Source organism: Peromyscus californicus, unplaced genomic scaffold, assembly GCF_007827085.1.
Source record: "Peromyscus californicus insignis strain IS unplaced genomic scaffold, ASM782708v3 Scaffold_10__1_contigs__length_136768540, whole genome shotgun sequence".
Lineage (NCBI taxonomy): Eukaryota > Metazoa > Chordata > Mammalia > Rodentia > Cricetidae > Peromyscus > Peromyscus californicus.
In genome coordinates, this window is record NW_026294391.1 from 112985744 (window position 1) to 113011696 (window position 25953).

The 25953-nt window shown below is 39.8% G+C and overlaps 1 protein-coding gene across 1 annotated transcript in view; it reads left to right on the forward strand.

Moving 5' to 3' along the window:
* Nucleotides 1-1300: 1300 nt before the first annotated feature.
* The window catches only part of Stk26 (serine/threonine kinase 26), a 55408-nt gene continuing 30755 nt past the window's right edge, over nt 1301-25953 (forward strand). The window contains exons 1-2 of the mRNA XM_052739385.1: nt 1301-1734; nt 1851-2001. Coding sequence (XP_052595345.1) covers nt 1960-2001 — 42 coding nt within the window. The 5' untranslated portion in view covers nt 1301-1734; nt 1851-1959. The remainder of the gene's footprint in view (nt 1735-1850; nt 2002-25953) is intronic.

Below are 25953 nucleotides of genomic sequence, written 5' to 3' on the forward strand. Positions count from 1 at the left end.
CCAGCACTCAGGAGGCAGAGGTAGGTGGATCTCTGTGAGTTTGAGACCAGCCTGGTCTACAGAGGGAGTTCCGGTCTAGGCAGGGCTACATAGTGGAATCTTGTCTCAAAAAAAAAACAGACAAACAAGTAAACAAACAAGCAAACTCCTTTGAAATCTCTAGGGACATTAATGTTTAAGTGGCATTGCGGGTAGGCTAGTATAAAGTGTGCATTAGGCTAGTGAGAAGTAGACACTAGATTGGGGCCTACCATTGGGTAGAAACAGAGAACTCTCAGACTTGGGGAGCTATGAGTTAGGACGATGCAATGTCATCTTTTAATAACCTTCCAAGCAAACAGTGACCATATAGAATGTAGTAAGTAGTTGGGGGAACCGCGATTGGGATTCTCCAATGTATCACTTTTTAATTGCAATATTTGAGTCAAATATTTACTTGGCTGAGCCTTTTGTGCTATTTGTTCAATGAGGAGAGAGCAGTGTGACCCAGGTGGGCTCCTGTCACAGTACCTCATGACAAAACACAAAGCCTGAACTTCGAGGTCTCTGGCCCAAAGAAAATGAACTCTATTAGTAATAACCATGTTGATAATAACCAAATACTTTCCTTGGAGAAAAATGATAAAAGAAGAAAAGCATTTGTTGAATGTCTACTTAGAGCGTCCCCACAGTGTGTTGGATACACAGGCTCGTAACGACCTGCAAGGTGTGTTCTCATTTTAGACTGACAGTTGAGTATTAGCTCCTTCTGTGTTCACAAAGGTGTTTCCCTGAGATTCCTGTGAGTGCTATTATTATCACTGTCACTGTTGTTATTGGGTCCCCGAAAAGGCGCTTGCTTTGCTCCTGGAGTTGAGCTGAAGTTGGAAAAAGGCAAAGAGTTGCAGAAGTCACTGCTGTGTATGCTGAATTCAACTATCTGTACTGGCAAAGATCTAATCTCATGCTCCTTGCCTCTGTTATCCTCGTTAATTTTTCTGCCAATAGGTGATTCGTTTTCCAATTTGCCTCTCTTTTACACACGGAGAGATTGTGAGAAGTTTCAGCTTTGCCATTCCTCAATTGATAGCCTAAGGTAGGGACAGACTCAGGTTAAAGTGACTTGAGACATGTCTAAGGGTAAGAAAACTGAAAAGCGAGAGGGAAGGAACCTAAGGCTCCAAGGAGCAGGTGTCTGGCTCGGTGGCCCCACCCTCGGCCAGGTGGGGGAGCCAAGCAAAACTTTTGCAACTCCAGACCTCTGGGAGGCTACCCGCACCTCAGCCTTGCCAGCCTGTCTGCAACGTGGCCGCGTTCATCCGGGTCGCCCTCATATCCCCCATCCTACTCGCGCTCTCGCAAACTCTTCTGTTCTTTCTCCAGGCCCAGTTGTATTCCAGTTTTCTTGATCCCGGGCTTCTGCTGCTCTCAGCAACCCCAGAGATCCTCCAGCTTCTCTGACTCTGGCTACTTTAGCCAAACCCCTTTGCAGCCTGAAGCCTCAGCTCCCCCGACACCGCCCGGCAGCGGGGTGGAGGCAGGGCCAACTGCGGAACCGCCCCCAACCGCCTCCCAGGCTAGGCGATCGGGCGGGTTGCTGGGGCGCCTCCACCTCCTCTTCCTAAAGCGGCGAGGCGCAGCCGAGCGGCATCACTGGAGCCCAGGTCCCAGCCACCGCCTCACGTACAGCTCTACATTCAGGAAGAGGAGCAGCTCCGCAGTTGGCCACGACCTCGGCGGGCGGGCGTCTGAGAGGTAAACTGAGTCCCGGGAAGCAGCGCCGCGAACTGCTCACCTCCCAGCAAGTGGGGTGGGGGAGTGGAGGCTACAAGCCACCAGCCCACTAACTCCACTTCTCTGCGTCCTTCCAGGCCCCGATCGAGAAGCCTGGGAGAGCAGCCGAGCTACCCCCGTAGGAGGAGCCAGTCTGAGCCCAAGGCGCCACTACCGCAGAAGCAGCGCGAAGTAGCAGTCGCCTCCATGGCCCACTCACCGGTGGCTGTCCAAGTGCCCGGGATGCAGGTGAGAAAGCCCAGGCCTCCTTTGCCGCCCACGTGACTGCTTCGGAGCCCCGCTCTGGGCACCAGGGACCAGGGGCAGCCACCAGGCAAACCTGAAGGCAGGGCCTGCTCTCTCTCCAGGTGTCCCCAAGTAAAGCTCGAGGTGTTTCCTGGCGTCCGGGCTAGAAGGTGCTTTGCACGGGAGAGATTGGGACGACTGGGGCGCGACAGTAAATGGGGGTTGGGGTTGGCAGGGAAGGGGGCACGTATAAAAATAGGCCAGAACCGTAGGCACCTGTGCTTGTCGGCTTGTTGATCGAGGCATGGGTGAGGACTGGGGGACGGGGGTGGGGGCCCCAGAACTTAACCTAGATGAGATGGAGGCATCTTGGAATGCGTGGGCTAAAACACCCAAGCGGTGCCCCCAACAAGGCACACACACAGAAGTTGGGGCGGAGCGAGACCAGGAGTGGTGGTGGCATTGAATTGGGTTCTTCCTGTGTGCAAAGAGAGAAGAGCAAGATGACTTCTTTTCCTTTTCAGTGCCACTTAAAGGCAAACTTGTATCTCGCTCCCCCACCTGGCCCAGGGGATAGTGCCATGAGGAATGCAGACTTCTATTCTGAGTACCTAGGTGATGACTTCCCAGGCCCATCTCCTTGTCTCTCTCATAAAATGCTGAGTACATGTATTTAAGCTTTTGTCCAGTGCAAAGGACTACTGAGTGGGACCCAACTTCTTATTCGAAGCTATGTCAACAGACTTTTTAACAAATCTTTTTTTTAAAAAACTGCTATAAGATTTTAAACCGTTTACATTTGACCCTCATCACGCGGTAGACTAAAAAACCCCTTTATGAATAATAGGTCACAGACTGAAAACACTGAAACTGGTTCCTTGCGATCTTATAAATATGCTAAGCCAAACAAACAAACTTTTTTCAAGTTAGAAAACGTCTAGAACATTGCGTAGCTTATGTTTCTAGTGGGAATCAAAACTTTGTGAATTGGAGATTCGTTTTCCTGCATGATGCATGGGTTTCATCTTTTGCCTTGGAAATTAGTCTCATTTTATGCATGATCACAAAGGTGATTTCAAAAAAATTCTTACTGCTCAAAGGGCCATTTGTGTAGGACATACATCTACCCTGCATTTAGGGCAGGTCTGGGTTGAGACTCAGGAAGTTTGCCTGTATTTAATAAAATTACAGAAGGGGAGGGAAAGAAATGCGAAATAGGAAATAGTAGGGCTTTTTATGGTATTAATTCATTTAAGCTTTTCCCAGTACCCCAAACTTTTTTTCTCACGCATTCTCATTCCCTGGCTCTCTTTCCCCTAACTATTCTGCCCCATACCCCATTCATTCAGTTCTAGCTTTGGTTTTATCTAGAGAAGTAGTAGTTTGCAATATGAACTACAGTTTGGCTCTGTCTGATCTGGAACAGAGTGTGAACTTTCCCCTGCATGCCCGGCTTTCTATTACATGACAAAGTGGAACTTTACATATCTAATGTTTGTCGCTCAGGGGCTCCATGCTCCTTTATCCATTGTGTGCAGGCGCCCGCCCGCCCGCATGCATCCTCAGTGCTGCCCCTCATTCATCAACTTTGTGATTCTGGGCAACTCTGTGTGCTCAGGAGAAAATGGTTTCTGGTCCTTATTTCATTTGTCTTGACTTGATTTGATTTATGCGGTTTCTGGTCTTTATTTCATTTGTCTTGACTTTATTTGATTTAGATGGTTTACGAACTGCTTGCTGCTCAGCATTTTCATCTTGCTCCCTGCTTTGTTTAATTATCTGAGCTGGCTATTTCTTGGATTTTGAATTCTTCCTTAAGGTGGGTTCAAATGTGAATCACGGTTTTGAAATGATCAACTTGGCCTTGCATGGTTTGCCTTCCCAGAGTAGTCCTTACTTTGTCAAACCTTAGGTGCGTAGAACAGGCGTCTCAGTTTTAGCCAAGATACAGTGATTAGTGATTTGCCACCCTCTTCATCTAAATGAGACAGCAAATTCTTAAATTATTTCCATTTTTCTTTCTAGATGTGGTTCTGAAGCAGTTGCTGTAACATTAAAAAAAAAAAACCAACTTTTCCCGTACTTGAAATTATACAGTGACCTAAAAAACTTCACAGTATGCAGCATGACCCGTTAGCCTGCAGTACTTTTGTTTTCTTTTGCAAAAATATGATGTGGAAATACATCTTGGGGCCCTAGTAGTCTCCCGGAGTTCTGTTAGAGTTAGGAACAAGCAACTTTCAGGCTAAGTAGCAAGAAGACTTGGATTGCCATGTGCTCTTCAAATTAATGTGGAATAGTTCCCCCAATCAGGGAGAAGTGATTGACCAGCCTGTACGTTCTGAACTGTTTATGTTGGAGAGGTATGAAGATTGATGGGAGAAATGAGTTTTCCAGAAATTAAAGCCAAATTACTTTCTCTACCATGTTTTTCTCCCTCTGAGGAGAGACGTGGCGCAGAAGCCAAGCTACCTGCCCTGACACTAAGAGCCAGCATTGCAAACTTTCAAACAAAGACGTTGCTGTTGCCACTAGTGTAAACTATAAAAGAAACTTGGAGTAAAGGAAGAAAACTCAGCATCTGGTCCAATTCAAACGCATCCTTTATGAAATTAGTTCCTCAAAATTTATATTGTTATTTCCCAGTACTGTAGTAATGAACATTTTTGTCCTATTACACTCAATGTCTAGGATATGATTTTTTGTATTTAACTTGTTCCCTTTTTTAGGTTTGTAACTAAAGGAATTTTCCATCCCAGGAGCTGTACTCCTAACCACATTTAAAGTACAACCTTAAAAAAATAATAAACCAATAAACCTGTTTCTTTCCACCGAAATATTTACTTTTTAGTGATTTAAAACCTGTTTTTGTCTTTAAAGCTGAAGCTTGCATTAGTGTTTTTAAACAAATATGCAAAAGCAATTTTCAGTCTTTCATAATGTTTAGCTGAGAGAATCAATTTAGTTGTTCAACTGAGTATAACAGCTATCATGTTTATTAAACTTTGTGTTATGTCTCTCACTAAAGAAATTCTTACTTAAAGAATTCTAAAATTAGCTCCCATGTACCTTTAAATGTGAAAAGGAAAGGACAGCTTAAAAATGGTTGTTTGAGATATCAATGGAAATAAAATTTTAGTCTTAATAAACACTTTTGAGGACTTTTAACTAAGGAGTAAAAACATTTCCTGACATTGATGAACCTAGTAATGGCTCCTGGGAAGGACCAATATAGAAATTTACGACCTGCCCTTAAAGAACTATCAAGTAATACGAAGTCTGTGATCTTACCTCTATAAGTATAAAAAGCATTTATGAATAGAAGAGTTGAAGGCCCCAATCCCACTGCCTGGGGGCCCCCTAAACAGTTCAAGCTAAACAACTGTCTCGCCTATCCAGAGGGCCTAGTCCAGTACCATGTGGGCTCCACAGCTATTGGTCCACAGTTCATGCGCTTCTACTAGTTTAGCTGGTCGTCTCTGTATGTTTTCCCATCATGATCTCAATGTCCCCTGCTCATAGAATCCCTCTTTTTCTCATCGATTGGATTCCTGGAGCTCGGCCTGGTGCCTGGCCGTGGATCTCTGCTTCCAGAAGGTCAGCTGACCCTACAGTATTGTTAGGATTTAGAGAACACATTTCCAAGTGAAGAAACACCCTTAGCTAAGGTATACCTAAGGGTCCGCCTGCATGTTTAAACATACATGCACAGTGCACATACACAGTCTTTGAAAGTGGAATAAAATCATTTGGGTGATGATAACGTATTTCTCTAGAGAAATAATAAATGATAACTTTGGAAACTGGAGTGGGACCAGATCGTGGTGGCCTTTGAATGCTAAGAAAAAATTTTAGCCTTTGAAATAGCTACTGAATATTTCCGTATAATGGCACCCAATAAAAACAGTTATGTATAGGAAGAGAAAACTCCATATTGGATAAATGAATGTACTGGAAAGTTACGATATTTAAATCAGTTTGGTCTACAGAGGTTATTTCGGTGGGACACTCATAGCTATGCAGATGCAATGGATCTTATATTAACAGCTTGCCTTCCATATCCCCAGGTGCCATAAAGAAAAAGACATTGCCTGATTTAATAATTAGCTAGTTACAAAAGAAGAAGTGATATAACTACAGTACATCTGAAGGAAATAAGATTGTAACACAAAAGTACCAGACCTGGCAGGAAGCCAATGATTTCTGCTCCATGCCTGTGGATTTTGAGGTAGCAATGGGATAACACCATAAGATCTCCAACATAGGATTGGAGATGTAGAAGTGGAGGGAGCTTTAGCCATTCATTAATTGTTTACTGAGCATCTACTACATAACCCAGCATTTTACTTAAAGATAAAAAGATGAAAGAGGTCCGTAACGTCAGTGAGAATATGTGGAAGTGAAGGCCCTTGTGGTACAGGAAACACTGGCTGTAGGTGAAGATGCTTGATGGGAGGATAAGAAAGTATGGCAAGATAAAGAAGGAGTGATTAGCTGGGGCAAATTCTTTATTAACTGTCACCCAGAAGCTTGAAGTGAAGGGATTAACTTGTGGCGCCAGATTCCAGTATGTGGAGTTATGTTTTCCTCATTTCTTTCTCAGTCATCGATCAGATTTGCTATGTGAAGTAACAAGAGGTTGGAAGCATTGTCTTGAACTTAGGAACCCTGTGTTGAGAGGTTGAGACTAAAGCATTAACTATAATGGTAATAGCTGGAACAAAATAATCCAAGCCAACTGCTATCTTGGAGGAGTAGGGGTAGGTGTAGTTTGAAGGCTCAAAACTAGGGTCTGGAGGCTGGGGGCTATTGGGGAAAGTAAATGGCAATTGGACAGCGTATAGCATGTGAATCGAATGGCAAGGAAGGTCTAAAACTGGTACTTGAATTTTTAAAAAAAAGTCCATAATGTACTTCCCCTTCTTGAGCCATAGAAAATGAGAGCTTATAATTTGCCTGGTGCTCAGGAGCCAGTGAGCATTTTGGTGCTGTATTGCTTTTATTCTGCCTTTCTTTATTCAATGACCTTGTAAAAATTGTCCACAAAATTGGAAATACTAAAAGCTGCATTTCTTTGTCTCAACGAGAGGTTGTTATGGTGGAGTTATCTGTGGAGTATACTTGGAGCTCCTGTGGGCAGTGCATCCTGCAAACATATCACCATCTCACCTCTCTCCGGCTTGAAATCAAATCCTGACCACCCCACTGCCCCAGTCAGATCCAAAGTCCTAGGCTCAGTTTCCTGTATCTTCTGCCTTGGGCTGCTTTCTATAGATCTAAACTTAGTTTAACTACTTCCCACCAAGAAATCCCATTGGATCTGCTGCGTTAGTTCCAATTCACTAATCACCTCTTGGCCAAACCTTACCTGACTTTTAAGGTCACAATCTTCCTTTCTCTGTGAACTTCCTGAGAATGTGCCAAGCTGTAGAATCAGCCATTCTCACACAATTTGTGTTTGCTGTCAACAGCAGACAGTGCCCAATTTATGTCCTGCCTTCCATTTTCTTTAAATATGTTTGTTAGAGCTGGAGAGATGACTCAGTGGGTAAAGTCTTTGTCACCAGAGGACTTGAGCTCATACCGCAGTACCACATGAATCCGTGGTGGGTGTGACAGTCTGTCTGTAATGTGAAGAGTGTTCGGGATGCATACACACATACATATGGAAAAATAATAAGCTGTGTATGTCTTCAAAACTAAGTTGTACATTGGTGAAGTTCTGGACCATGCATTTTACTTTTCTTTATACCATTATTTATGAGTTTTTACATAGATAAAATAATAAAATAATCGATAAAAATAAGTTATTAAAAATACATCTATAAATCTTTATACACAGAGTTGGCTATTGAACATACTATAGACTAGTCCCACCTTTTAATGTCTGGATGTTTTTTAAATATGTTGTGGAATCCTTACGTTGTGTGGACCATAAAGACACATTTAAATGTGTACAATAGAGACTTTACACTCTTTAAAATGATTTTAACGAATAATATACTACGTCAAGCATGATGTATTTCAGAATTAATCAGCTGTCTACACTCCGAAGCTGTCATCCGCTTGCCTTCCCAGGTCTTTGGGAGAAAAGGAGAGTCTCATGGCCTTCCTTCTAAATGGGACTGATTTCAGGCAAATTTTTGTCTTTGGGAAAGATGGCTTCCTCTGTCCCCATGTCTTCTTGCCCTTTCATTTGAGTTACCCTTTCCATTGCCCCTTTAGGACTGTTTGCCTCATCATTAGGACATCCCTACCCTATTTGTGTCTTTGTTCTATTCTCCTCCTGTTGCCTAAACTACTTTCTGAGGCTTCATTATTTCCTAATCCCCGCTATCACGTTGGAATCTGATCATTTCATTCATATCAATGTATTTTTAAAAATATTTATTTTAATATGTGTGAGTGTTCGGCTGCATGTTTGTCTGTATACCACATGTGTGCCTGGTGCCCCAGAGATGGTAGATCCCCTGGAGTTAAAGCTGATGGTAGAGCCTTCATATAGGTGTTGGGAACCAAACCGAACCAGGGTCCTCTGAAAGAGTAGCAAGTGTTCTTAATCACTGAGGCATTTCTTTCTCCTGTATTAAGGTATTTTTGACCGAGAGTTCAGTGTGTAATGCTCATATTTTATACGACTCATGACTTAACTAAATGGAAATTTAATAGTAGAATTTCAACCATCTGTATACTACTTTTGATTTAGTTGTGTCTTCTGAAAGAGTGGCGATATAACTGATTCTCTTTGTTGCTAGAAAATGGAATTTGGAGAATTACAACTAACATCATTATTAGGCGTGATACAACAAATTTTTCATTTCTCATAGTTCAGACTCAAAGACTTCCCACCACATGTACATAAAACAATGTCTTTGGAGGAATGCCATGAAGTAAGTAATTTCATTATTATTTATTTATTCATTTAATTTCTACAGCACTCATGCTAGAACCCATGGCCTTCTGCATGCTAAGTAAGTGCTCTAGCATTGAGCCATATTGCCAGCTCCTCATTTAAAATAAACAATCAATAAAATACCCACAGCTAAAATTTTAAACCCATGTTAGATATATATTTCTTATTTGGTCATCTGCCTCTTTAAATAAGGTATTGTGTTTATAAGAATCAGATATGTAAGATAACAACTAATTCCCATCAAAACTCTTATGAAATAAAAACTGTGATTGTCTAAAGGAAAATGTCTTCATAATGGAATTTAAAATAAGAAGGCTGTCATCATAGCCCTGGCTGACTTCATTCATGATCCCCAACCTTCTTTACAACAGGCAAATAACCTGATACTAATGTTCAGAAAAATGGGCAGGCTTATTTCCACAGCAAATTCTGTCTTCTATTCCTGCCTGCCTCTTTATAACACCTCACCAACAGATCCCTGCTGCGGCTAGAGAGAGCTGAAGGATGCTGCCAAGAACTCTCCTTAGCCTCTTCTGCACTTGTACAGCATTCCCTTGACAGCAGCCTACTGGCTTTTCTTCTCCTTCATTTATCATAAGATCGTGGATTTGAATGATTCATATCTCCAAATATCAGATTAGCCATTAGAATGGCATACTTTCGGATACTCTGGCAAAATTAGAACACAATTGTGGTTCATACTTCCTGAGCCTTAGGGAAAAACTGTAGACAGCTTACATGAAAGAGATGAAAGATTCAAATACATGCATTGCCACCTCCCCAATCCTCCCCCAACTCTTATGCATCAGTCACAGTGCCTAGTACATGCTAGGCAAGGGTTCTACCATGGAAGTACATTCCCAGCCTCTGACTATATTTTAACCGCTGAATCTCCACCTATTTGATCAATTTCCTTTCCCAATGTGTTGTTGAGAAAACCAGGTACCATATTTTTGTGCTTTCAATGTAGAAAATGTTTACATAAAAAACTTCAACTCTTTCTCTGTGGTCCTTGTAACAGGGATTGTGTGTTGATGGTATTTTCCCTTTCTACGCACAACTTGTTAAGGAGAAATTTGGGAGGAATATATAAGACCATCCTGACTTAAAATTCAAAACACTGAAACAAGTGAGGTTGAAATCAACCAAGATGACTTTAAAAATTTGTTTATTAAAGAACAATAGGATGTCTAGCCAAAGAATAACAGTTGCTTTGGGTTATAGGAGCAGCTTCCTAGCATCAACGTAATGAAGTTTCAGGGGAAGTTGAAATGTATACTCCACTAGATGTGTTCAGTCATTTCCAAGTATGCTGGTGAATTACTCTACCAGATTTCAGTAGTGCCTGGTAACATAATCCTAGGAGTGAATTGTTGGCAGGTGGAGGAAATGCTTCAGGGACATCTAGAAGCATCCAGAGTTTTCTTTGAAAATGCATTTTTGAGCTGCTCTGTTCCAGCATTTTTTAAAAAATATCCTCCCCTAGATTTCCATTAAAGTGCTGGATTTGGGGCATATCACTTTACAGCGTGTATATTAAGCTAGGCTTAGCTATTTGATGCAGTAGAGTTTGAATAACAGAGGAACAGGTGATGGAGGAGGGGTGAGCAACATAGACAATCAGGTGGAGGGGGTTGTTCTTAATGCAAGAAAATTGGAAGACGCTGAACCAGTCAAAACCATAAAGTCAGAATTTCTTCCCAAACCCTCTGCCTACCAGAGCTGGGAAAGTTTTTGAATTCCTCAGTCTCAATTTCCTGCCGCCTGTCTTAACTTTAAGCAGAAGCACAAAAGAAACCAACCAGGAAAGCATGCACACATGCTACTAAGTATGGCGATAGAAAGTAGAACTTTGACCTCTTGTGGTTAAAAAAACTATAGTCAGAGTGTCTAGCCACCCTGGGGAAAGAAACATTTTTCCAATGTATGCTTTTAAATGCTACTGACCCCATGGGGAAAAGGGTTAGCAAACTCATTAGCTCAGAACTATTTTACTTCTCCAGTTTACTTCCAAATCCTTTGTTTGAAATTAGCTCAGAGCTTTCCTGTGGCACCCAGTAAATGGTTATATATCAGACTTTCCGTGGTGGGTTGTGTTGCCCCAGGTTTACTGTTTTTATATTCTCACTCTTCAAGAAATAACTGGTTCTGACCTCAGGTAGAAAGGAGTTACCAGCTGTTTCCAAAGCCTATTTTGATTGGGGCATAGGACTTTGTGCTCATCTTTTGAGACACCAAACATAGAAAAGATTTTCTGGCTTCAAGAAGTTTATAAACTAGAATGACTGGCCATCTACACATTGAGAAATTTTACAGTGCAGATTGAAACCTTGAATCTTAAATGAGATAGACTGCTACAAATGCACCCCAGAGAAGATAGATTATGTAGAATACTGTCATTTATAAAAAAAAAAGTTCATGAGAGAAGAAATACATACACCAGAGGTGTAAGGTAGGTACTAGGTAGAATGAACTGTTTTGGACACATTGAATGCCAGACTAAGACATTTATTTACTTAGTTAGCCTTTAGTCGGTTATCACAAGAAGTTATTTAGCAAGACGAGTGTTTGTTTGGAAGTTCCCTTAAAACTTAAAAACAAACAAACAAACAAAACGCAACAGGCCGGATGGAGATAGGAAAGGTCTGAAGGTTTTAGTTGAAAAGTGTTTGATCTAAGGCAGCGGTTCTCAACCTTCCTAGTGCTGTGACCCTTTAAGACAGTTTCTCATGTTGTGGTGACCCCCAACCAAACATTATTTTCATTGCTACTTCATAAGTGTAGTTTTGCTGCTGTTATAAATCACAATGTAAATATCTGATATGCAGGATATCAGATATGCAACCCCCAGGAAAGGATCATTTGACCCCCAAGGGGCCGAGACTCACAGGTTGAGAACCACTGATTTAGGGTAATGAAGGTCAAACTCCAGCCTGCTAAGAAACCACCTGGAGGGGTTGTTAAAATACACCCAAGGCTGGTTCCATTCCCTCTATTTCTGATTCTGGAGGTTTGAGGTGGAGTCTGGGAATTTGTGTGTCTAATAAGTTCACAGCTGCTCCGTTGGTTTGGGGACTCTTCTGAGAGCACCACTCAAGGTATTTACAGACCTTGGTGACTAATTGAATGTGGGAATTGGAGAAGCATGTTGAGAGGGTCAAGAATCAGATATACAGCTGAGTTTTGAAGAGAATCAGCAGAAGGCCAGATTTGAAGTGCTGGTTCACACAGCCAAGCAGAAGCAATTAGTAGCTGGTTTGTTCAGGAGAGGAAATGGAAACCGGGAGGGAACTGATAGAAGATAAATGCGTCAGAGACGAAAATAACAAGATTCCCAGTTAGCCCTCCAAGGATGTGAATACAACTGTAACCGAGTTCTACAGCTTCAAAACTAAACAAACAAACAAACAAAAAGCACAACCAAACAACCTTACTCTTCGTCCATGGTTTGTTTCCTTCCTCGAGGTATCTTTGCGTTATTATTATTATTGATCATGGACTCCTGTGCTGTAAGTAAAGAATTTGTTTTTGTTTTTATTATCAATTTATAATTTAAATGTTGTTATGTATTATATATATATATATATATATATATATATATATATATATATTTAACTTCTATCTGAGAAAAAATTTTCACTTAGTGACAGTTTTTAATTAGCCTGGTATTAACCTAATTGGCTTCAACAGTGCCATGTTACACTACATTCTCGCTCTGGGTAAGATTCCTTAGGTGAGAAATTCTTGCAAATAGAAACTGTGGAATTCTGATACCATGCCCAGTGAGGTTCTGTGTTATCTGCAGTAAACAGCTCAGCAAATTCTCTTATTTGGGATGCAAGCACTTATTAAGAACATGAAATCTGGTTAAAATGAGGTAGAATGCCATGATTATAAATGCCAATATTTTCCCCTAAATTAGAGATTTTTTTAAGACCTTTTGCAATTTTCATAAACAGCACCACTTTTTGTTATTCAGAATCCTCCTCCGGCTTGCTATTTTGCACCATCCCACCTACATGGACCCCCTTAATCAAACAAACTGAATCTAATATACCTAGGCTGCTATTAGAAAAAAAATGTTTATTCATAATCATGGCACTCTGAAGCCAACTTGTGATTAAATATGTAAATTTCTGGAAGGTAGAGGAAGTTAATTCTGAATCATTAAGGAAGTATCAAACCACTTCCTAAATGGCCTTTCTGCTCCGTAACACATTCCCTATACCTGTCAGGTTAGTATGTTAGCACTTGCCAACAGGTACCATGAAGGAAAACCAGAGTCAAGTTCAAACAAAGTATTAGAACTGAAAACAAGGGAAGCAAATATTTGATGAGTTTGCCGATTCCAAACAATGTGAACCAGCTTGATTACCCACTGCACCAGTTTTGTATTAGATCATTTTTCAATTTCTAAAATGAACAGAAGTTAACGACAACAAAAAGAATTCATCCTTCAGAAATAAAAATTGACTATCCAAAACAGCACATACAGCAATTTCTTAAAGTATTTTAATCTATGTTTATTAATCACTAGAATAAACCCATATAATCACCTGTTTTCCCTCTAGTGAATACAATTTGTTAAGATGTAAAAGTCGATGTTTACCTTTGCTCCATGCTTTAGTGAACACCCATTAACTAGGGTAAAGATTGTTAACTTTAATTTGTGTTGGTGAAAATGATTGATGTATAGATGGATGCATATGTGTATGTATGTATGTATGTATGTATGTATATATATAGTTACACATATAAGGGTATTGCACAGGAAATATATTTTGCATTTGAAAACACTTTATTTAAAAAGAAGGCTCAGTATAAAGTGGGCAGAATATGACATGGTCACTAAGTTCAAGAAACAGACAAGTATGACTTGATAATGACATTTAAGTAGGTTTACTCATAATGGAGGGTAATGAAATTTATGGAAAAGTTGTGTATTTCTGAAAAATTGTGGCATTCCTGGTGTTAGCAAATATTTCTGTTATTTGAAAAATCTAGAGAATGTAGACTGTCATTTAGAATGTTCAATCTAAGGTAAACATAATGTATATACATTCCTGTGTTGAAAAGCTAGACACTTTATTGTGACACATGTTAGTTACACTTTGATCGTGGCTGTTTCTTTCTGATTTTGCTCTCTAACTGTTTAATCCCCTGTGATTCTTAAAGAAATTAAGCTCACAGCAGTCTGTTCCATACAGATTATGAGAATTGACTTTTAATGAAATTTGATGCCAGTGTTAAGCAGTTTTAGAGAATTAGAATTGAACATTATGTGGGATTACATTTATCAAGATTTCCAATATTCTGCTTAATTTCTCCCATAGAACAGTCTCACAGAGAATCATTGTATCAAAGGACCCGCCTTTGATAAACACAAATCTGTTCACCTGTTAGTAAAGTCAGAGATTCTGGGCAGTATGTAAATGATTTGTAATTAGTAGAAACTCATTGTCATTGTCCAAGCTAGTTCTGAAGCTAAATGTGTTACAGATGTTTCACACTATGGATTCTAAGGTGACAGGGAATGGATGGAACCAGAGACTGGAGGCTGACTCAGTCACAAACAAAATCTTGTACCAGGAAGCTGCTTTTTCTTCCAACTATTTATTTCTTTATAAAAAAAATGACTGTCACTGAAAGATCTTTTTTTACTCTGTCACTGACTTCCCAAAGGGCAGATAAAATGAAAACGTGGGTTTCAAGTAGTTAAGAATGACTCAGTTTTGAGACTTTAGCATAGGTGACACCTTCCTGGTCGTCTTTTCAGACTGTGATTTCTGATACTAGCAAGTGAAGTAACTATTACCTTTACTGCTGTGGGTTACCTGTCTTCCGAGGTTCAGGCATCGTTTTTGGAAGCCCTGCCTAGGGAAGGTAGCACTTCCTAATTAATACCAGAGGATCACTGCTGTCTCCTGAGTAAACAGAAAATGTAGGTGAAGGAAAGCAGTGCTGGACTCTGAGAACACAGAAAGACAGCATTTCTAAGGAGGGTGCAAGGAGTCTTTTGCTTCAAAGACTGAGAATTTTGTCTATTTTTTAAGAATGGGAAATTTCCCTACTTTCTGCAGAGTGGAGAAAAAGCAAACAGAAAAGGAGATTGAGGAGGTAATAGTTAATTCTTTTTTTATTGTTGCTTATGACTTCTGTGATGATTGATTTGTAATGGCAAGAAAATGTCTGTAAAAAGGATTTGGGGGGTAAGAGAAAGCTTGTGAATGATTGGGGAGATAAGTAATGACAACAGGGTGGTGATTTTAGCTGCTTTTCTGATTAAGATGTGCAAGTTTGGTTGCATGCATATCGATCTAAATAATTGTTTCTAGATACCTGTAATCATTTTAGGTGGTCTTTTACTTGTGTGTAGCTAAAGGCATACTTTCTATTTAAGCAAGGAAAGATGCCAGAATATCATGGATTTTATTTGACTCATTCAGACTGCTGTTTTGTGGGGAGAAAGGACAAAAGAATGATTCTCACTTTCAAATGATTGGACTTAATATAATGGTTACATTTTCAATAGGTTCTGGCATTTATGGTCTCCCTGGAGGAGGGATTAGAATCGGTCTTTGGAACACTTCAAGACTGAAGAGCATCTCTGATTTACTTTGAAATAAGTTTGCCTAATGACTGTTTGATTTGTGTTTTGGCTGAGAAAAGAGTTCAACCTGTAGTCATCCAGGTTTTTTATGTTTTTTATGTTTTCCTCTAGGAACACCTAATGGATATTGAATATTGTATTGTTTCTATTACTGATTTAAGTCTGCAATAGTTTACAAGGTATAAATATCTTCATCCTTTGTAGAAATAAGAAGGGAAACAAAACTGAACCCACTTGCTTCTCCTAGGGGTTTCAGGGCTGGCTCCAGCTTCAGGAGAGAGACTGCTCTCTTCTGTTGCTCACCTGCATCCCTCTCTCAGTCTGGATAACAAGAAGCATTTTAATCTGATTGCTCTGCTGCACATTTTTTCTTTTTTTTTTTGATGACAGTTTGACATCCAATTACAATGTCAGGGATCAAAATTCTGGTGGATAGATAAGGCACAGTTTTAGAGTTGCTAAAATACTCTGTTAGCTGAAAAGATGTGTTCATTGTGAAAGAATATTCTTGGGAAACATAACCAAGTATTTCCCAAGCTTGAGGATTGGATTTTTCAACCCCAGGGGGTCACTAAATTGTTTCCTCTTAACTCTGAGGATGAAGAAGGCCGTCCACTCCGTTTCCCGATACTCTAGCATCTGCCCAACTGTGATGTCAGGAGACAGCACGAGTAATACTCATGCTGTCAGTCTGGGGACATTAGGAATTTGGACCAAGACAGTGTTGTTGTTGTTCAATCTTAGTGAGTTTCCTTACCTTGCTTTAGTTTACTTTGTTTTGACACAGATTCTTAAAACATAGCTCAAGATGGCCTGGGATCTGTAGCAATTCTCCTGCCTCAGCTTTCTAGGTGCTGGGATTATGTGCCCGATGCACCATATCTGGGTTAGCTATTATTTGTGCATCAGGGGCATATACAAAGATTTATATATTGAAGAGTGTTGATACCCGTTCCAAACAAATTTTGAGTGAGATGTTGTGTGTTTTCTGTGAAGGCAGTTAATATACAATTAATTTTTGACTGAGAAATCAGTTTTTCTACTAAGAGGCAAGGCTATAATGTTTGCCTTGTAACTGAGACAAAGGAAGGGGGTTTGAAATTTGACATTTTTACATTCTCCCTTGGTAAATATTTATGAATGGCTGTGTATTTGGTTTTGTGTTTTTGAGGCAAGGTCTAGCACTATAGCCCAAGCTGGCCTCTCATTCACAATTCCCCTGTCTCCTCCTCCTGAGTGCCCTCCCATGCCCCAGTCCTTGATTGTGTTTTTAAAATATTTATCATTCACCTTACAGTGGAGCTTTTGGAATTTTCTCAAGTAGGACTTTGTTATCTGAATCATGAAACAAAGGAGGTTTCCAATTCTCCTTTGAAGGACACATGACTAAGGCTAATTCTGTTTGTACTCTAGAGCAGTTATGATTGTGTGTGTGTGTGTGTGTGTGTGTGTGTGTGTGTGTGTGTGTGTGTGTGTGTGTGTGTGTTTTAACATATAGTGGGTTCCTGATGGCAACAATTACCACACTATGACTGAGGACCAAATTCTGCCACAGCTTGTTTATGTGGCCTGCAAACTAAAATAATATTATTGCTGATAATAATAACAATGAATGTAACCATGCTGGAGATGGAACCCACACATGCTGCGGAAGCATTGTAACACTGAGCTCTATCACCAAGCCCCACTTGAAGGAAGAAAAAGATGACACTTTTTATGTTTTTAGAGAATTGTTTTTAAAAATATGACACCAGGGACTGCAGACTTCATCTGACTCATAAAGCCCTTTTCAGAAAATGTTTCCCAACTCTACCTTAGGACCTTGACCCCACTAAGAGTTGCTGACCTGGAGAAAGAAAGGGTTTTATATTGTTTCCTCTAAAGGTAGGTACAAAACACCTGATTTATATGCTGTCCTATTATTAAAATGAAGTCAAGGAAAGACCTTAGATTATAGTAAATTTAACTTATTTTTCTTCACTTCTTAAAGATAAATTTTAGCCACTGAAGTATATAGAACATTGGATTGGTAAGAATAATGACGGCTGAGCATGTGTATTTATTTATGGATGCATTTAACTATTTTTCTCAATTTTAACACAGAAAATAAAAGAATGTAATGAAGGGCAGAAGATAGCATTAATTGCTTTTGTTGATATTTTAAATTAAACAGCTGTATCTGTTCAAGGAGGGAACTGGATAGCAAGTGTTAAGTGTCAGAAATAATCACATTTGTTTCTTCCTTGTACTGAGTAAGTGTCTTCCCCCTACAATTAACATCTCAGGTACCTCGTCAGCAGGAAGGAGAAGAATACTTAATCAAAAATGCATTAAAATTATTAGATCATAGCTTGTGAAATAATCAGGCTCTACCAAAAGCCACTTAACTGCTTGATTTCGTGGGGGAGGTGACATCAGCCATAAAGCATGTATTGGCAAATCACAAAATGATCGAGACCAGCAGGCATTATGTATAACTTGCTGCAGATTTCCTTTCTCTCCACATTTCGTTAATCATGAGGCTCTATCAGCATTTTCCCCCTGGAAAGTGTCAGATATCATCCTTGCTTTTTATCATGCCCTTCTGGCTTTTGTCAGTAACTCGACTCAAGGCTGTGTGCAGACATGATGGAATTACCTGAAATACAACATTTATTTTAGCCCTCATCTGCTGAAAACTGTCAGTGGCTCCCTACCAGCCTGATCCGAAATTTCAAGGAAGGATAAGTCAGGCTAAGCTATAGAAATGATCAGGAAAAGCATTGCCCGATAGCTGAGCTGCCATTAAGAAGGAGAAGAAAAAGGGAGAAATAATTTACCTAAAGCAAGGAAGATCAAAGAGACTTCTTGCATTGTATTTTTAATTTTTTTTTTCAATCTTTTTGAGGTGGGCAGTGATATTTCCTTAGTGAATGGCACTTTCTAGTTAGGGCTCTAAAGTGAGAGGCTAAAATTCAGCTCAAATTGGAGATTGTGGATCTCTTTGGGTAGACATTGCTGAAAGCATTTTAATTGCTTTGAGTCAGCCATCAAGATTATGTTCATGACAGCAATAGAAGAACTGATTAAGGGACTTTATCATCTGTGTTCGACCTGGGGTTCCTTGTTTGTTGCAGCTCACTACACCATCCTCCACCTAGAAACTCACTACAAATCAAAAGGGCAAGGCTTCTCAAGGCTCACGTCTGCTCTAAAATCTTACCTCCTTTGCAACCCAAAATAGACCATATGGCAGTTTTTGAAGGGAGAAATTTTGATTCTTATGCATATAAAACGTTGGTACTGGCTATTGTTGATCCTAATTGGACAATGACAGTTTTGTTGGATTGGTTGTTAAATAGACAAAGAGTATAAGTTTCAAAAATTAAAATGGTTTGCATTTACATTAGTTTAAATGAGTCATATTTGTAGAGAAAACATGGAAACAGCTTCTTGCTTGCAATATTTGTTAAAAACTAAAAAATTAGCTCATTATTATGTAACTCAGAACTCAATGATATTTTCCCTTTTGTTTGACATTTAACCTATCCAAAGATTTAAATTGTGCTTTGGTAATAGGTACCAATTTTGGTAATGTCAGCAAGACCAATGGATATAAACACTGGTGAATCTGTACCTGTAGAGAGAGACATTTGATATCCAAAATGTCAATGACAACTGGGGTAACAACAGGGGTTTTGAGTGGGATTCAGATAGATTTGAAAATTTTCAGTTCAGGAAATGTTGGTGATCTTCCAGAGGAGATTAATTTAAAAGAACAAGCAGAAGAATTTTCATAGCTCCATTTCTTTGGGAAGATGTTTAGTATTTTTTTTCTTAATGAATGTCATTCAATGTGCTGGGGGAAATGACAATAATAAAGTCATCATTAGAGAGGATCCAGCCAACTCTGTCCCCTTAAATCAAGCTACTTATACAAGTTGCATGTGCACACACAGCTAACTGTTTAGCTCAATTGTATTAGTTCTTAGCCTAGATGTTCAGGCATAGCTATTGTATTTTACTTGGTTTCTGAGTGTATTCTTTTTCAGAAACATTTTTTTTTTTTGGTTTTTTGAGACAGGGTTTCTCTGTGTAGCTTTGCGCCTTTCCTGGAACTCACTTGGTAGCCCAGGCTGGCCTCGAACTCACAGAGATCCACCTGGCTCTGCCTCCCGAGTGCTGGGATTAAAGGCGTGCGCCACCACCGCCTGGCTCAGAAACATTTTTATTGTTGTTTTTTTAGGAATTTCATACATGAATACAATGTATCTTCATTGTATTCACACCTTCCCCTTCCAGCTTCTGCACTGTCACCTCACATCCTCAAATTCATGTCCTCTTCCTCCATAATCATTATTGCAATATATATATACATATACATATAGACACATATATGTAAAACCTATGGAGTCCAATTACTAAGCGTGTTCTTATTGATTAATGACTTGTTCCAAATCTTTTTTTAAAGCATAAAATAACAAGAAACATTATTTTAACCCTAAACACGTATATACAGAGACTCCAGTGGTATTTTTTACTTTAGGGAAATGAAAAGGAATTGTCTATCATATTGGAGGACCATTCGTTTTTAGTTTACTGTAATCACCCCTTGACTCCATTAGTAGTGTTTTCCGTGGTTAAAATCATTTGCTATTGATGTCCTCATGCCATCAGCATCATTTTCTTGTGATTGTAGAATGTTAAAGCCAGCAGGACCCAAGAGATCATTTTCCTGAGTCCTAAGATTCCTTTGGGCAACTCCTTGAGAATACTGTTTGATTAAATTCATTCCAAGGATAGATTTGATTAAGGAAGAAAATGTTGGCGGGGAATTATTCTACAGCCCCTTTTTCATTAAGAATGAAAAGGTAAGGCAATGCAAAATTCCACTTTTTCAATCAGTGTTAATTTTCTAAAAGAACTCATGGTGTTAATAATTTAGTGCTGTGCTTACAAGCTTCAAATCTATTGATTTTAATTGGAGTTCTGTATCTAAAAGGAAGCCAGAGCATGAGCAAATCAATTTTGTTTTAATTCAATGCATTTTAATAAGTGTGCTAAAGATTCATCATAACATTATCCAGGACAGCTCAATATCTGCTCTAACAGGCTACTGCCCTAGGTGCTAAGCAAAGGTGCCTGTTTCTGGAAGTACTGTAATGACATCCTTTTATTTAACTCTCATATGGATGGCAGAATGAGCCTCTCATTGTCCATCACTTTAAAGTGCCCTGTGTGGGTTTGATGAAATAATAGCCTGAATAAATCAGGCTACCTATTTTACCATTTATATATTAGCAGAATCCCTGTCTTCCTTTCACTGTGTGGCCTTTTCCTCCTTTCTGAATGAATATTTTATAGTTAGAGCTTATTATCAATCCCAGGCCATATTTATGTAACATCCTGTCTAGTCAGTAATAATCCCTCTCATTTTAACGTTAATGTTCATGGTTAAGCCTGACCCTGGCTGAATTGTGGATTTTTATATGTGTTTAGCCCAGCTAAATTAGAAGAGATGTACAACACAGTGATAAAGCAAGTCCTGATTCTTGAAGCCTCTAATCTTTACATTAGAGTATAAAATGGCAAGACAGCCCCAGGACACGCAGGAGTCGTGAGCTTTGCCTAATTGCTGTGGCAGATGGGTTCACAGAATCAGATTTGCATATTCTACTGATAGGAACCCTTGTGTTTGTAGCTACTCGCAACTCTTCCTTGGCTGTAGATTCATACTGTTTCCCAAACTGCTGTTTCCCAACTCTAATCATGTCTCAAACTCTCAACCTTTAGGGAAAGGTTAACCATATATGAGCACAGGGATTACCTGAAAATTCCATACCTATTTCAACACCCTTCAGCTTAATGTAATCTCCCGTGTACCAGAAATCAAAAACCCAATGCAAATGAGAGGATAACCTGATGCCGAGGATTCCTTCCCTAGGTGGTCCCTAGAGTAAACACTTTGTGAACACCCAAAGACTACAATGTATAAAATATTGTACTGGGGTCCTGTGAAGCATACCTGGTACTGAGGAAAAGAGAGTCCTACCCTTAAAATTACCTTCCTGATGAAAATCAAAAGGTCATGGCAATGAAAGAGAATGCAGGCATAATACAAAGCGTGCTCTAATTGAGGTACAAAGAAAGGGCTTTCAGAGGACGGAGGATGAAATAGTTTCCACTCGGAAACTGGGAGTTGGGAGAAAGTAGTGTTGTCTTTATTAAAGATAGGAGATAGCCAGAGATAGAAGAAATGCAGAATACTGTTCATTGAGAAAACTGCATGGTTCAAATCCTCAAAAATAAGAAAGTAGACTCAGGCTACTGGAGCATTGCGTTCAAATGTGTATGTCTAAGCTACTATCTGCAGGAAACACCGGGCTTGACATAGGGTAAACTATCCCTAGAATTTTCCCCTTGGGTGCTTGGTTTTGTTGGATGTTAATGTTCTATTTATGCTCAGTATAACTGTGTTACCTTTTTGAATACTTTTTGAATGAATGTCCTTCACAATTAAGAGAGTAATTACTTTTAGGTTCTATTATCTCTGTTCCAGTCCTGGCTGTCTTGACATCTTTGTCGAGAGTCATTTATATATAATGGTGATGGGCAGAGCTCAGTGGATGCATAGTGATTCACTGTGTTGCTCTTTCCCTATCCTTAGCTTTAGGGTCTGCATCACTATGCTGCCAGGGAGTCGGGACTTCGATACACAGGGCTAGTGATGCTGGTTTTCTTACTGGCACATGGTAGTACATGCTTTTCATTTCACTCACTATGTACTACTATGTGGTCAATGCCAATTCATCCCTTACTTTGTTTAGAAACCAGGGCTGGTGACTGTGAGTGAGAAATGGAGAACAAAGGAACTTGGCTTCTAATACTTTACAGCCACTCAGCATCTGAACAGTAAGGAATTTAAAGATCACTGAGTCCACCCACTGTCCCTCATCAGACAGATGGAGAAGCTGACATTTAATTGTGGATGTCTTGTAATTTTCAGGATAAGCAAAATTAAGCCAATTTTGCCTGACCTCTCTGCTCTCTTTCCCTTTAGAATGCTAGGAGACACCCGACCTCCTTTTTCCTTCAGACTGAATTGAAGGTCAGGGAGAAATGAGCTAAATGATGCGATGGAATTTGCATCCAGCGTTTCTTGTGATGATAGCCTTGGCTTTTGGTTTATCGAGAGACGAATATGATTGTTTGCAGGATCCCCCTTTCCCCTTACCCATGGATATAATTAAAGGTTTCAGGAACTTTGGATCCCACAGTTAGTAAACAAGACAAAATTAGTTATTTCCTTTCATTTACAAGCACTTTAGGCCCAAGGATGATTTACTTGGCTGGACAAAATAATCTGAGAAATGTCAGTTAGAATAACAGGGATGTAGAGACCTCTCTGTGTGGGAAATGGAGCTAATAAAAGTGCTGCTTCTTGGCTTTGCTTCCTGTGTGTGCAACTGTAAGGTGGGTAAGTATGGTAAAGTGCTGATCATTATTTCTGCATTTCATCTCGTGGAGAAGTGACAGGAGAGACTCAAAGGTTTCATTCTCCCCCCCCCCACCCCCCCACCCCCCGCATGCCCGTTTGCAATTGGAACTGTCTCACAAACATGTAAAGAACTTCATTCTTCATATCTCTGAATGTGTCCCACTCACTTCATTTTCTTTTTTGTGATCTGAGCCCTGGGGAGAGAGCAGAATGCAAGTTATGGGTAGAGGAAGCTCTTTTCTCTCCTATCCTCTCTTGAGTAGGCGGAATTAAGATGAAGGAATATTATCAATTATTCTTTTGTTCTTAAAAGTAAAGTAGACTCAGAATTACTAACCATGGGAAACTCCTCAAACTGCTGTGTTATGCATGCAACTATGTCAAAACCTTTTGTAATAATTTTAATGAAGTTATCCTTTGCCAATATATTTACACTCTCACTAGTTTTGCTAATGAGATGCACTTAAAAATAGGAATAATAAAATAAAAGCAAGATGAAAAAGTACTTAAGAATTTAATTGTATTTCTGCTTTATGAGCACATTTTTCTTGTTGCTAAGCACAGAATTGCTGAAAGTTAATGCTTGCCTTAAGAGTATAAAACAATGCTGCTCAAGACCTTTGACTCCATGCTTTGCTAAGACCAGGGTTTCTGTGCTGGCCTCATCCATCTCTAAACTGGCTTTTAAGTGGGTGTACAAAGAAAGGGACTGGACTGTGAGTGATTAAATGCTTTCTAATGACCATGGGGAAGCTCGGAGTTGTTATAACTGCATTTCTGACTACATTCCATTTATCTCATTGCACACCCCTGAAAGATGGCAATGGGAGTGCTGCTTGATTTTGCAGAGGCAAGTTTAATAACCTTTGAGAGAGACATAAAAATGTAAGTACACTATAAAAATAGATAAACTAAGAACATTTTCTTTATATACCTACATAAATATTTTGAAGTCTTATAAACGTGGAAATGCAAACTTAAGCAACTGGCCACCTAAAGGAATCTAACCTCAAGCCAAATTCCTTATGTTTAATTAGAAACATACTTAATTTTGATCTCAGTTCTTATTCTGTCATACGTAAAATGTAGTCAGGCTAAGTATTTTACTTCAGAAGTATAAATCATAGAAGTCTCTTAAGTTTTCCATGAAGTTTTATCAGATCCTTGTAATATGATCTTGAGGTTGTGCACAATAGAGAAATGTTCCACTCACAGCACATTCTTCAAGAGTTTAGCAAAATTTATGGAGAGTTTGTTTAATCCTTCTCATTATTGAAGTAATCTGAAAACTCACACAGTCATTTGAACCGTTCTAGACCTACACAGTACTTAGCACAAGCTTAACAATTGATAATAAATATTTTAATCTTGGTTCAGTTCATCAGTTTGAGGGGATTGTTTATGAACTGAACTGAAATCTGCATTAAATCACTGATTGGAGCTGTTGGCATGCTGACATTGGATCCTATGGGAATCATGAGATAGACTATCACCATTACTTTGCCTTCTACACTCTGGAGGTTAGCTGCTTCCAGCCTCATTATTGCCATGGAAAAAAAGCAACCAAGTGTGATAACAGAATGTTGCTAGAGTTTTCCTGCCTGGCCCACAGTCAGGATAAATCTCTGCCACCCACCAGTCCCACAACCACTCAAACCCGACCAAGTAAACACAGACACTTATATTGGTTACAAACTGTATGGCCGTGGCAGGCTTCTTGCTAACTGTTCTTACAGCTTAAATTAATCCATTTCTATTAATCTATACCTTGCCACATGGCTCGTGGCTTACCGGCATCTTCACATGCGGCTTGTCATCATGGCGGCTGGCAGTGTCTCTCTGACTCAGCCTTCCACTTCCCAGCTCTATTCTCCTCCTTGTCCCGCCTATACTTCCTGCCTGGCCACTAACCAATCAGTGATTTATTCATTGACCAATCAGCAACACATTTGACATACAGACCATCCCACAGCACCTCCCCTTTTCTTTTCTTAAAAAGGAAGGTTTTAACGTTTACACATCTCCAAAGTCAGCTTGGTATATTTGGGAATTTGGGCGTAGCTTTTCTTACTACTTCCTGCTGGAGGGGGGCGCTGTATCTTATGGGGACACAAAGAATATTTTAGGGTTATGGAGTAGTCCATGAGGGTGTATTGTCTGAGCCAGTTGCCTTGAAAGGATTCTGGATGTTGGATCATCTGGGCCATGGTGTCATCGGAGACCTTTCAGGGGGTCTTGGCTGGTCAAACCTGATGTATCTTACTCTGGAACAAATCCATAGCCTCTTGCTTTCTGTGGAAACAAAAGAGACTCTTTTCCAAAGCAACATATCCTTACATCCAAATTTTGAAGTCAAAGTATCTTTAAAATATACATACTGGTTTAACTCAGCTTCCTTTACAATCAAATATCTCTCTGTAGTTAAGAATCCCAAAGACAACACAATCCAGACTCTCTGTGTAATAGTCATCTCTACGTGGCTTATTTTTTATATTAATTTTACTGTCTCTTTAAAGACTTTATTTTTTAAAACTATGTATTTGTTTCTATACTGTATATATCACCTTTTTTTTTGTCTCTTTTAAGCCTACGTATATTTTACACACATTTTAAACTATTACATCTGAATCTGTCTTATTGTGAATCTGTTGCTTTAAGCTGCAGCAGCTGTGGCTGCTGGCTCCGCCCACCTCAGCTTCCCATCATGGCGGCGGTATGCTTACTGCCAGCTCTGGGAGCCATCGTGGGTCTATGCTTTTATCCAAGCAGCATGTAGCCCAGAAACCTCTTTTTTTGTTTTGTACTAGCAAAGGCTAAATCTACAATGCAGCTTAATGTGCCACTTGCTGAGGCCTCGTTCCCGCCATACTGCACGTCAGGCGCGCACACTAGGAACCCACCGGTAGCTCAAACCGGCAGCTGCCGCTCATTTGAGAGAGACAATTAGGAAGCTGT